The sequence below is a fragment of the Hydra vulgaris genome, chromosome 10, assembly GCF_038396675.1.
Source record: "Hydra vulgaris chromosome 10, alternate assembly HydraT2T_AEP".
NCBI classification, from domain to species: domain Eukaryota; kingdom Metazoa; phylum Cnidaria; class Hydrozoa; order Anthoathecata; family Hydridae; genus Hydra; species Hydra vulgaris.
Genome location: NC_088929.1, coordinates 26,392,852 through 26,406,253, shown reverse-complemented (window position 1 = coordinate 26,406,253; position 13,402 = coordinate 26,392,852). Strand labels below are relative to the sequence as shown.

Below are 13,402 nucleotides of genomic sequence, written 5' to 3'. Positions count from 1 at the left end.
GTATAAAAAATTAAAACAGGAAGTTTATGTTGATGGTGGAGAAACTCTTGTATCACTAGCAATAAATGTAGATGGTGTTAAGCTTCAAAATTCTACAAACAAATCAATGTGGCCTATACTTTGTAGAATAAATGAATCTGTAGATCAAACACCATTTGTTGCAGGTATACACATTGATTCTTCAAAGCCAGATTCATTAGTTGATTTTTTTTTTGCCGTTCATTACTGATTTTATTCAAGTGTCTGAAAATATAAAACCATTTATCCAAAAATAAGAATTAAAATTCTTTTCTTTGTTTGTGATGCACCAGCCAGGTCTTTTTGTAAAGGTACAAAACAATGTGGAGGGTACTTTTCTTGTGATTATTGTCAAGATGAAGGATCTTACTGTGAAGAATTAAAAAAAGTTGTTTTTTCGGAAACTATTGGTGTGCAACGAACTGATGAACAGTTTTTAAATTTTGAAAAAAATGGACACCAACTGAGAGAGTCTCCCTTAGTCACAATAGTTCCAATGGTAACATGTTTCCCACCTGATCCAATGCACCTGTTATATCTTGGAAATGTGCGTCGGTTGTTACTCATTTGGTGTTGCGAGATTAGAGGAAAAAGTCGACTTTTTGCATCAAGCAAAAATTTGCTGTCTAATTTTATTTGTTTTTTAGGAAAATGTCTGCCGTCAGAATTTTCTAGGCGCCCACGATCGATTGATGAAATAAGGTTATGGAAAGCCATTGAATTTAGAATTTTCCTTTTGTTTGTAGGTCCTGTAGCCCTTAAAGCTGTACTGCCTACCGCAGAATACCATCATTTTATGCTTTTACACTTAGCTATTTATGCTTTTTCTTGTGATAATTGGAAGAGAATGATACATGTTGGTAATGAAGCATTAATTAGCTATGTTTCTGGAATGAAAACTTTATATGGTCAGCATCATTTAGTCTATAATGTCCATGTGCTTCTTCATATTCCTGAATACATTGAGAAGTATGGCAATCTTGGCTTTTGGTATGCATTTTGGGCAGAAAGTTACTATGGTGTTTTAAGAAAAAGATTTCGTGGCACTTCTAACCTTTTAAGTCAGGCCGTAAATTGAGTTAATGAGCTTGGAATTTTGAATTATTCACAAACTCGTAGAGTGTTTGCATGGTCAAAAAATCAAAATGATCAATTTTTTTTAACAGAAAAAGGAATTATGCAGCTCAAAACGTTAGATAGTAATACAATGATTGGGACAGGTTTTTTAATGGAAAAATGTAGAGATTTTTATTCTTACCCACAATCTTTTAATTTGTTACATATTGGAGTGTATTTACTACCAACTGGACAAGTTATAAAATCTAAAGTAATTTGGAAGTGTGTTGCTTTTTCACAGTGTGACAATACCTTAATAATATTTCCTTTTCCTTCAATGACTATTTTGGAAAATAAGCTTGTGGTTAGTTTTATGCCTCAAATATATATAATAAAATTTGACTTTGTTATAATATCAGCAGCAATTTATTTGTATTTAAAAAATTGTTTTATTGATCTTACCACTTTTTAACTGAAATTTTTATAAACAACAACATTTATAAAATTTATTAACATTTATCAATATATTAAAGAAAAATTACATAAACAGGGTGTTTGCTAGCTTGATGACACCACGTATACTGCGGAATTCCCAATGGGTTTAAAATTCCCAAAACTCAATGACCTAAAATTTCAATAAAAGTTCCTAATATTTTGGGGAACAACAATGATAAAAAATCCCAATATCGCAAAAATACGGTATAAAATATTTCTCTTGCTAACACTCTGATAAATATTTAGAAGTTGAGAGACTTCTCAGTAATAAATTTTATTAAATAAAGTTAATGAAATGATTCTATTATAGATAAAATAAAATATTATAGATTTTTTAAGATGACATCGTTTTGCATAGTGGAATTTATAGAGGAAGATGGCAGTGTGGATTATGTGTGCGAATGTTGGCTAGTTGGAGAGACCCAATGTTGGTGGCCCCCATACAAAGGAACAAAAATTAATAGGGTGAGAACCAAATGTGAAATTCCCGGTGATGATTGGAGCTTGGTTGGTGTGCGTATACTAGGAGAAGCAGTTGGTCAGTAACTAGTTTAATTAAATTTCTTTTTGTATATTTTATAGACATATTTTTTAACAATTGTTTTTTACAATTAGTAGTCAATAGTTTTTTTTTGTAATTTGTTAGTAATGTTTTATTTTATAATTATATTGCAATAATTTAGGTGATGAAAAAACAGCAACAACAAGAGCCAAACAGGATGAAAACTCTTCTTCATTTGAGGAAAAAGCACCAGGCACCAGAAAGTAGAAAAAAAATTTTAACTTCCCGTTATGAATCGTAATACAATATTTTTAGTTTTAGTTTTTAAATCCAATATATATCATTACAGAATTTCATCTAAATATTTACTATTTTACATTCAGTTACTAGATAAGTTGATATTACTTAAAGTATAAAGCTTTATACTTTAAGTAATATCAACTTATCTATTACATTTTATTATTGAAACAATGACAATATAATAAAATTAAAAATTTTTGAATATACTATAGTGGATCAACTTCAGAATATTCAAAAGGACAAAAAAATAAAGCTAATAGTTTATTTTGTCCTATGTCATCAGCAATGTCAAGTAAATTTTTTATATTTTCTGTTTTATTTTTTATTTTATTTAAGCAGTCAAGTAGACAACTTCTTTGTTCATATTTGATATATAATTGAATTTTTCCAATTTAGATTCTAATGAAAGTTCTTTGAGCTTTTCTCAAGTTACCTCTGGTAAAAAAATTACAATAAATGATGATGATGATGATTATGATAATGATGATGATGATGATGATGATGATGATGATGATGATGATGATGATGATGATGATGATGATGATGATGATGATGATGATGATGATGATGATGATGATGATGATGATGATGATGATGATGATGATGATGATGATGATGATGATGATGATGATGATTATAATGATTAATGTTTTTATATTACAGAGTTTCCTTTTACAACAAATAAAATGTTGCCTCCATTAAAACATCGTAATAGGTAATAACTCATAATAATTATTTTGATTATTATCTATTCTGTTGTTTATTTTCTTCAATATTATTTCCAGTTCTAATTCAAGCTGTACATCCGCTAATCTAATTTCAAATCTACATTCACAAGAAAAATCATGTGATGCATATCCTGCGATACAAGGTATATATATATATAATTAGAAGTCACTTATCAATATATATATATATATATATATATATATATATATATATATATATATATATATATATATATATATATATATATATATATATATATATATATATATATATATATATATATATATATATTTATATTATTAGAAATCACTTACAATGAAGACTCATCAGAAAATTTTTCTTTTTTTCTGAAGAGTCTTTATTGACGAAACATAGAGTAAAAAAATTAAAACTAATAAGTGATTTCTAATATAAAATATATATATATATATATATATATATATATATATATATATATATATTCATTATGTTTTGTATATATATTTATGCATACTTAGTTTATTAAATTAAGGTAATCCAGTTAAATGTGTGTCAACTAATACCAGTAGTGAAATCAATGATGTTAAACGCCGCTTAACAAGTATTGAGTATGAAATTAAACAATTAAAAATTATTATGATGGAAGTAAAAGGTTTACTTCAAGAAAGAAATACGCCCATTTCAAATGAAATAACTTTCAATGTTATTTCGTCTCCTGAGGAATTTGAAGTGCTGGTGGATAGATTAAAAGATGTTGAGGTCAGAAAAAACTTTGTAAGTTAAAACTTTTAAAAACTTGGCTTAACTTATAACTTACTTTCTCACTCTATCTATCTATCTATATATACATATATATATATATATATATATATATATATATATATATATATATATATATATATATATATATATATATATATATATATATATATACATACATATATATATATATATATATATATATATATATATATATATATATATATATATATATACATATATAAATATATATATATACATATATATATATATATATATATATATATATATATATATATATATATATATATATATATAAATGTGTTATCAACTGCCTAGCCAGTTCCCGATAAATCAGTCAATGTATGATTTGAAGCCCTTGCTTATCTCTGAATCAGTATAATGTAATAGCGCTAATTTAAGTATGCAATATTATTTATGTGTGTGTATATATATCTATATATAGGTACAATGGCTCAGTTACTCTAATGCTGCCACTATAGAAAAATCTGTAAGTCGAATGATGTCGTCTCTTTTTACATCTGAAATGGCAAAAGAGACAAACAGATCTGGCAAAAATGGCAAAATGGCTATGAATTTAATTGAGGATCTAGGGAAAGGTAACTTAAATTTATTTTCAATGTATTTTGGCAACATCCTTTACATTTTAAATAATGACAGCTTTACTTTTCTTTTGATATTAAATTTATTACATTTCAATAACTCAGATTGAATCTTAACTGAATTTTTGTAAGCTTTTTTTGTAAGGTTTTGTTGTATATCAAAAGGCGTCGTAAATAAAGTCAAAATAATATATATATATATATATATATATATATATATATATATATATATATATATATATATATATATATATAATACTTAGGCAATGGGGTCCTCCATAAATGATGCCAGTAGATAGAGGGGCAGTGTGAGCTGAAAAGTTTGACAATAATTAACAATGGGGAAGGGATGTTGAGACCAAAACAATGTCAATCTAAAAATTGAATTAAAAAAAAAAGTAAAACATTTAAATTTATGTTATCTATGAGCAGGTTTTAGAGGTATTTACACCAACAATGTGGTATAAAAACTTCCTGCTTTTGCTGCTTAAAACTTTACAGGATCATCGGAAAAACAATTTAAATTTAAAAATAAACTTGCTTATCTGAAAGAATAATTTATGTCTTGTTTTTTACTTCAATTGAGTACTGTTGAGAATAAATAGATAATAAAACCAGGAAAAAATTGATTGTTTAAGCAATTTGAACATTATATTAAAAATTCATATTTACCATCATAATATGATATCAAAAAGTGGCATTATTTTTAATGGGCGATGGCAAAAAATTGACCGAGTTAAAGGGGGATAGTGTTCAATAAACCGGGTCATCTGACATCATTATGCATAGATGACCCTATGATTTAGGTAAACAAAGTAATAAATTTGTCATATTTTTCTTTAGAAAGTGTGAGAAAAAAGCATTGTAATGCTGAAAACATGTATATCGAGCAAGCCTTGACCACCTATTTTATAAATTCGAGAGATAGAGGTGGGCGTGCGAATCGCAAACGAACTCATAACGATGCTCTAAATTGATTTTGACTTTGTTAACTAACATTAATGTAGTATTTAGAAATTATAAATAAAGCGCACATGACTTTAATAATTTGTATTTATTTCCATTAATTATCAGTTATGAGACTATTTTATAAAATGAATTAAACTTTTTATTTATAATATAATAATAATAATACATAAATACTAGTTTCCTAATGCTATTATCATCACAATGTTAACGGTATTCGTTTTAAAGTGAAATTTTGTATCAATTTTACTGTTTTAATATTATATATATGTATGTATGTATGTATGTATGTATGTATGTATGTATGTATGTATGTATGTATGTATGTATGTATGTATGTATGTATGTATGTATGTATGTATGTATGTATGTATGTATGTATGTATGTATGTATGTATGTATGTATGTATGTATGTATGTATGTATGTATGTATGTATGTATGTATGTATGTATGTATGTATGTATGTATGTATGTATGTATGTATGTATGTATGTATGTATGTATGAATGTATATTTGAATATCACAAATTTAATAATAGTGTTGTAATGTGTTATATAAATAATATAATAAATTATGATATGTAAATATAATAGGATATTATATTATGTGACGAAAAAGTAAAGATACTTTTGCATCGAGTGTCTTAAGCACACAATGTCTACATCATTGTAAAGTAGGTATTTAAATCTTTTTGTTTTTGTTTTTTTGTTTAACGACTTATCCTAATTGATCACTTTTTCTCAGGACTCTCTTAATGGGTTCAAGCCCATTACCCATAATAAGGGTTCAATTACCCATTATACATTAGTCATTGTAAGTAATAAATTAGGAAATAATTATTTGTGAAATAAAGACCAAGTTGTAGTCATTAATGACTTCAACCTGGCTAATAATTAAAATCGCTCGAATAATAAGGTTCCTTAATAAAATTTCTCTCTCTCGCTATATATATATATATATATATATATATATATATATATATATATATATATATATATATATATATATATATATATATATATATATATATATATATATATATATTTATATTTATATTTATATTTATATTTATATTTTTAGAAAATGTTTGGAGGAAGTTAGAAGATATTATGCAACCCGAAGCGACTTAATTAATTCAATCAACAAAAGACCAATTTTGCGTGTAAATCGCAAAAAGAAAAAATAATATTTTTAATATTCATTTTGGATGTATTGATTTAATAGCATTTATTTTAAAATAAATTCATTTTGCAACACGTTTTTTAATTTTATAAAATTTCGTCATAATAGTTTAAGATAAATCCCACATAGGTTATAGGTGGAAAACATCACATGTTAAAGATCAAAAATGCTACACGTTTTGAATACCAAATGGGATAAAGTAGCAAATACCAGATTAAGTTAAGCCTCTCTGAAAGCTTCGATGATTAATTTTAAATTACTATTTAAGTAATTTTTTAAATTAAAAGAATTTTAAAAATTATCATAGAAGCATTCAGACTTTCATTTGTCTAGTATTGACTACTTTTATACCATTTGGATTAAAATATGTGGCATTTAAGATCTATAACATGTAGTATTTTCCACCTATATCCCATGTAGGATTTACCACATAAAACCCATGTGGGATTTACCATATGAAACCCACATGGGACAAAATAATAATCCCCATATGGGTTACATATGGTAAAAACTTACGCGTATCCCATATGGGATTTACCATATGGAATCCATGTGGGATTTACCATATGAAACCCACACGGGACAAAATAATAATCCCCACATGGGTTACATGTGGAAAAAACCACGCGTATCCCATGTGCGCTTTTTCACTGGGTGCAAAGACTGGCATAAGTGCGAACTGGCACAAGCGCGAACTGGCATAAGTGCGCCGACAGAATTTGCAAACATTGGCATAAGTGCGAACTGGCATAAGTGCGAACTGGCATATGTGGGAATCAATTGCAAAAACTGGCATAAGTGCGAACTGGCATAAGTGCGCCGAAAGAATTTGCAAATATTGGCATAAGTGCGAATTGGCATAAGTGTGAACTTGCCAATTCGCCACTTATGCCAATTTGCACTTATGTCAATGTTTGCAAATTCTTTCGGCGCACTTATGCTAATTCGCGCTTGTGCCAGTTCGCACTTATGCCAATTTTTGCAATTGTTTCGCACTTATGCCAGTTCGCACTTATGCCAATGTTTGCAAATTCTTTTGGCGCACTTATGCCAGTTCGCGCTTGTGCTAGTTCGCACTTATGCCAGTTTTTGCAAGTGATTCGCACTTATGCCAGTTCGCACTTATGCCAGTCGCACTTATGCAGATTCGCAGCTATGAAATTCGCACTTATTCAGTCGCCCCCAGTTTCGAAGACGTTGCAACGCAGCGTTTCAAAATCTTTTGTTTTATTTTTGTTTTCGTTAGTCATTGCGTAAAGTGCGGTAAATTAAAACGTGCTTGCATAATAAAAAATGTACAGAACTATTTCACATATCTCGACTTAGTCAAAAATTAAAATTATTTACGAAAATCTCTGACGAATATTTTGTCATATTTGATAATAGCAAATTTACCTTCCTTTCGAAATTTTTTTACATCTTCCCAAAGCTTTTTTCTTATTTCCATCGTTTCGTTCGCATAATCTTCATTAATGAATATATCGGTTCCTTTGAATTTTTTTGATAGCGTTAAGATTTTATTTTTGTTTTGAAAGTCTAGTAGTTTAATAATTATAGTTCTTGGAGATTTATCTTCATTAGTTTTCCCAATGCGGTGAGCTCTTTCAATGATTACGTCTTCAGAGATTCCCAGTTTGTTTCTAAATAGATCTTTAACTTTCTTTGCACAGTCGTTCCAAGATTCCATGGGCAGCTCAGTTAAACCATCAATCCTTAGATTATTACAGCGTGAACGATTTTCAAGGTCAATACTTTTTTTTTAAATTGTTAATTTCCATGGCCATCAAACTGTTAGTTTCCGAAATTTTTTTTAAGAAATTTTCTTCCTGAAAGTTGATACTTTCCTTTATTTCATTGATGTCTTTTTCAATTATCATAACCTTCGATTTGCTTTTATTGAACTCGTTTTCAAGTTTGTCGATCCGATCCGAAGATTAGCACTTATGATATCGCTAAATATCTTTTCCTGTTTTTTTAAAAGGTTGATAGTTTCACTAAGAATACTTTTTTCTTGTTCTTCCAGTTTGGTAGTTATTAGTTTTTCAATATTTATCATTGTAACTTTCATATTGTAAATTTTTTTTTGATAAACACGTCTTGCTCTTCCATGCCGCAGATAAGAACCTTATATCTCTATCGAAAGGTTAGACAAGACCCTAAAGTTTTTTCTGTGAACTTGCTGAAGACTTTACAAATACACCTGGTAACGTTAGTGTTAGTAGATGGACTGTACGAAGATGCCTAAATAAGAAAGGCTTAGATTACTATGTCGCTGCTCGAAAACCACTTTTGTGTGTCTCAGATCGCCTAAAAAAATTAAAGTGGTGTAGAAAAAGACTTCACTGGTCTGTAGAAGACTGGGCCAAAGTTATTTTCAGCGACCAATCCAATTTTGAGGTGATAAATTGCTAGTCAAGATTAATCATCAAGCGGCTGGCTGGTGAATGAGTGTTTTTGTGTACCAAGGACACAAGGTGGAGGAGGACCATATGTTGGCATATGGGGATGCTTCTCCCATAAAAGAACAGGGTCATACAACATCTATAATGGCAGAATTAACCAGTATAACTACAAAGATATCCTCAAAAGTAAACTTTTGCCAACAGCCAGAGATTTTTACAGAAGACAATAACAATGTATTTTTCAGCACGATGGAGCTACAGCTCACACTGCAATCTCGGTTATAGAGTGACTTGATTGGAAAAACATTACGGTCATGCCTTGGCCAGCTTGTTCTCCAGATCTCAATCCCATTGAGAACATTTGGGCTTGGATAGACAAGAGATTGTACAAAGAAAGCATAGCGAGTGTTGTGCAATTACAGCAGACATTAGAAAAGTTTGGAAAGAGTTTCAAAGAGAATTATGCATCCAACTAGTTGAATCTATGCTTAGACAGGTTCTAATAAAATATCTTCTTAAATTTTTTTTTTGGAAAAATCTTTTTTCTTATTTTGTTTATAAAACCACTGTTAATGAAATTTGAAACAATTTAAATTATTAACTTTTTTGTTTGCTTTAAATTTTCAAAAACATTAAAAAAATTGTATTGAAAATAAACTAAATTTATATTAATATATATATATATATATATATATATATATATATATATATATATATATATTATATATATATATATATATATATATATATATATATATATATATATATACAGGGTGTACCCCAGGAATAAATTTGATTCAGAATTTTGAAGAAATTGGGAATTATTAAAAATCAACTAAATTTATATTTATATATATATATATATATATATATATATATATATATATATACAGGGTGTACCCCAGGAATAAATTTGATTCAGAATTTTGAAGAAATTGGGAATTATTAAAAATCAACTAAATTTATATTTATATATATATATATATATATATATATATATATATATATATATATATATATATATATATATATATATATACAGGGTGTACCCCAGGAATAAATTTGATTCAGAATTTTGAAGAAATTGGGAATTTGTCAAAATATTTCCTAATCTCACCACTCCATCCTCCCCCACCCCTTTTCAACCCAGCCGAGATTAAAGTGTATTTGTGGGGTCTTTTTATTTTCTACTTTCCTTTTCTACTCCAAATAAAAAATACTGTACCATTTATCTAAGATGAATACAAAATCAACATAAAATTAAATTGGCTTCACAAGGACATAGCAAATTAAATTTATTAAATAAATTAATTATCTTTCGGAAAAATTTTTAAGAATTTTGGGACCCTTTGAAGGAGGGGGTTGCTTGGATCTAGTAGCCACAGCACTATTATATAAGGTTTCTGATGAGTCTTGATGAAACCTTAGTGTGAAATGAAAAAAGTTTCGCTCTATTTTAAAGATAAAATTTAAAAATTATTTGCCCCCGGCAGCAGGCTATTTCAGTATGACGTCACAATGCTCAACTAAATCAGTAGTATAAGATATATATATATATATATATATATATATATATATATATATATATATATATATATATATATATATATATATATATATATATAAAAAGTTTTATATATATATATATATATTAAGTTATATACAATATGTATATATATAAAGTTATAATCAGTATATATCAAATTATATTCAATGTAAATATAAAATTCTATTTATATAATAGTTTTATATAATTTTTTTATCAGTAACTAAAGGAATGTTATCAATTTATTATATGAATCACAAGCATGGGCTTATATATTACAAGTACATTTTAAAACGTGTGAATAAATGTCGATTATAGTAATAGTAATAGTAATATATTTAAATAAGTCCTCGTAGATAAAATGACAAATAATTAAAAACCAAACAAACAAAATTATACAAAAATTTATGGTTTGTGAAATATAAACTTTAAGTAAAAAAAAAAAAGCAATTGTTGTTCATAGCAAGTAAGTTGATATCAAAATTGGGAAAAGGGAAAAAAGATTGCTTTTATTTAATTCAAGTTTACATCTATGACAAATAGTATCTAAAAAGCCAATATTTGTAGCTGCTAAAGCACGAATTAATTAATAAACGTGTAGCTCATCTTCAGAAAAAGATGTACTGTTTGCAGCTGGAGAAAAAAAATACTTGTCAATTCTATTCTTAAATGCGTTAACTGACGGAACCTTTTTGCATGCTGACGGCAAGTTATTCCAATCATTGACAATACGATTTGTAAAAAAATTGTGACGAGCTTTATTATATGTGAATTCACGCATTAGGACATTGGAAGATGCGAATTGGTGGATTATGCCAATTGATACTCTCAAAACCGTTTTCTTGCTTAAACTGTTGGATTAAGTCGCCACGTCTCCTGCGAGTTTCCAAAGTAATAAAATTGAGCCGACGACACCTTTCAGCGTAAGGTAATCCTATTAAATCATGAGGTACTTTTGTTGCTTTGCGCTGAATTTTTTCGATTTCTTTGATGTCACCTTTTAAGTAAGGACACCATACCGGAATAGCGAATTCCAGGTGCGGCCTAACATACGTAGTGTATAACTTACTCCAAACTTCCATATCTCTTGATCTAAATGTCTTTTTTAATAGGCCAAGTATCATACTCGCTTTACGTGTTGCAACCTGTATGTGTTGATTCCATTTTAGATCATTAGATATGAAGATACCCAGGTCCCTCTCAATATCCGTTGCCTCAAGAGTAAGTGATGCATTTCCATCATTCATTACATATTCATGATTACTATTTCCATAACCAAGGGGCATAACTTTACATTTTTGAACATTTAACTCCATCAGCCATTCCTTTGACCATTATATGACAATGTTTAAATCATTTTGTAGGATCAGGCAATCAGCATCGTGAAACTCAGGTCTTATTTCTTGTAACAGTTTAGTATCGTCAGCATAGATTTTATGAACTGATTTTAACTTATCCGTTAAGTCATTTACATAAATGATAAACAATGTTGGACCAAGTACAGACCCTTGAGGAACTCCGCTTAGAACATCGGTCCAGTCGCTAGAGTGTTCACCTAAAACAGTTCGCTGTTTTCTACTAATCAAAAATGACGCAATCCATTTTAGAACATTGCCATTAATCCCATATGCTTTCAATTTATGAAGTAGTCTACGGTGAGAAACTTTATCAAACGCTTTCGCGAAGTCCAAAAATGCAATATCGACAAAATTTCTTTTACTTAACGCTTTCGTGATGTAGTCGACACTCTCCAATAAGTTAGATGTGCATCCTTTTTTGGACATAAATCCATGTTGATTATGTGAGATGCTGCTCGTTTTTTCAAGATATTTAGTTATCTGTTCCCTGATAATCTTTTCCATTACTTTGCATGGAGCTGATGTGATAGACACTGGTCTGTAATTAGCGGCATCAAGACGACTACCTTTTTTAAACAACGGTGTGACGTGTGACTGTTTCCAAGCTGTAGGTGTTGAGCCTTCGGACAGTGCTTTATTGTAAAGTAAAGTAAGAGGGTAAGTCATTTGAGCTGCGCATTCTTTAAGTACCTTTGGACTAATGTTATCAGCACCAATAGATTTATTCGGGTTCAAACCTTTCAAATAAGCTAGCGTCGCTTCAAAGTTAATAGTTATATCGCCTAAGTCTTCTTGATAATGCCTTCTCTCAAAAATAGGTAACTGACTACTTTTACTATCATCAACAAAAACTGATTTGAAGTGCTCGTTAAGTCTGTTTGCGATATGTATTCCCTCTGTTAACGTTTCACCTTTTGCATTAGATATAGCACTAATTGATACATGAACATTCTGTTGCGCCTTAGCATAAGCGTACACCCTTTTAGGATTACTTTTATCTGATGCTAGTTGTGCTTCCAGTTAGTTTCCATAATCTTTTTACCGAAATTTATATAGTCACCTTTAATAAAGTCATATTTTTTGTTTGAGAAAGTAGTCTCATTTTTAGAAAGGACGACATAATCCCAACTCAGTATGCGATGACCTTGTGACGAATTACCTAACGGCAGAGAGCTAGATAAGTTGATTACTCTTGTTGATAAGTCTGTAATAATTAAATCCAAAATGTTTTTTGCTTTACCAATAGATGCTTCGAATGTTGAGAAATCAACTAATTGTTCTAGGTTATGATTAGCCAAAGTATCAAGAAAAACACTTGCCGCACTATTTTGACCACTTAGTAATTCGATCCTGTCATCATCGTGCCATTTGATTTCCGGAAAGTTGAAATCACCTGCTAGTAACATACAACTATACGCTTTTCTATCAACAGCTTGCTTAGCCAATATAATTGTTTTATTTATATCATTTATATTCGATAAAGG

The 13,402-nt window shown here is 28.9% G+C and overlaps 1 protein-coding gene across 1 annotated transcript; it reads left to right on the top strand.

Moving 5' to 3' along the window:
• Window positions 1–1,225: 1,225 nt before the first annotated feature.
• LOC136086234 (uncharacterized) lies at window positions 1,226–3,863 on the top strand. Its single transcript, XM_065808520.1, has 8 exons — window positions 1,226–1,438; window positions 1,909–2,107; window positions 2,253–2,334; window positions 2,584–2,663; window positions 2,768–2,809; window positions 3,035–3,086; window positions 3,157–3,242; window positions 3,612–3,863. The coding sequence occupies exons 1-8, from the start codon at window positions 1,226–1,228 to the stop codon at window positions 3,860–3,862; spliced, it is 1,005 nt and encodes a 334-aa protein (XP_065664592.1). The 3' UTR covers window position 3,863.
• Window positions 3,864–13,402: the final 9,539 nt, after the last annotated feature.

What these genes read in the sequence shown, in the direction of transcription:
- LOC136086234 (XM_065808520.1), top strand. Translation starts at nt 1,226, where the DNA reads ATGATTGGGACAGGTTTTTTAATGGAAAAATGTAGAGATTTTTATTCT. An exon ending in TATACTAGGAGAAGCAGTTG is followed by an intron (nt 2,108 to 2,252) that starts GTCAGTAACTAG and finishes GCAATAATTTAG; the next exon opens with GTGATGAAAAAACAGCAACA. An exon ending in CCATTAAAACATCGTAATAG is followed by an intron (nt 3,087 to 3,156) that starts GTAATAACTCAT and finishes TATTATTTCCAG; the next exon opens with TTCTAATTCAAGCTGTACAT.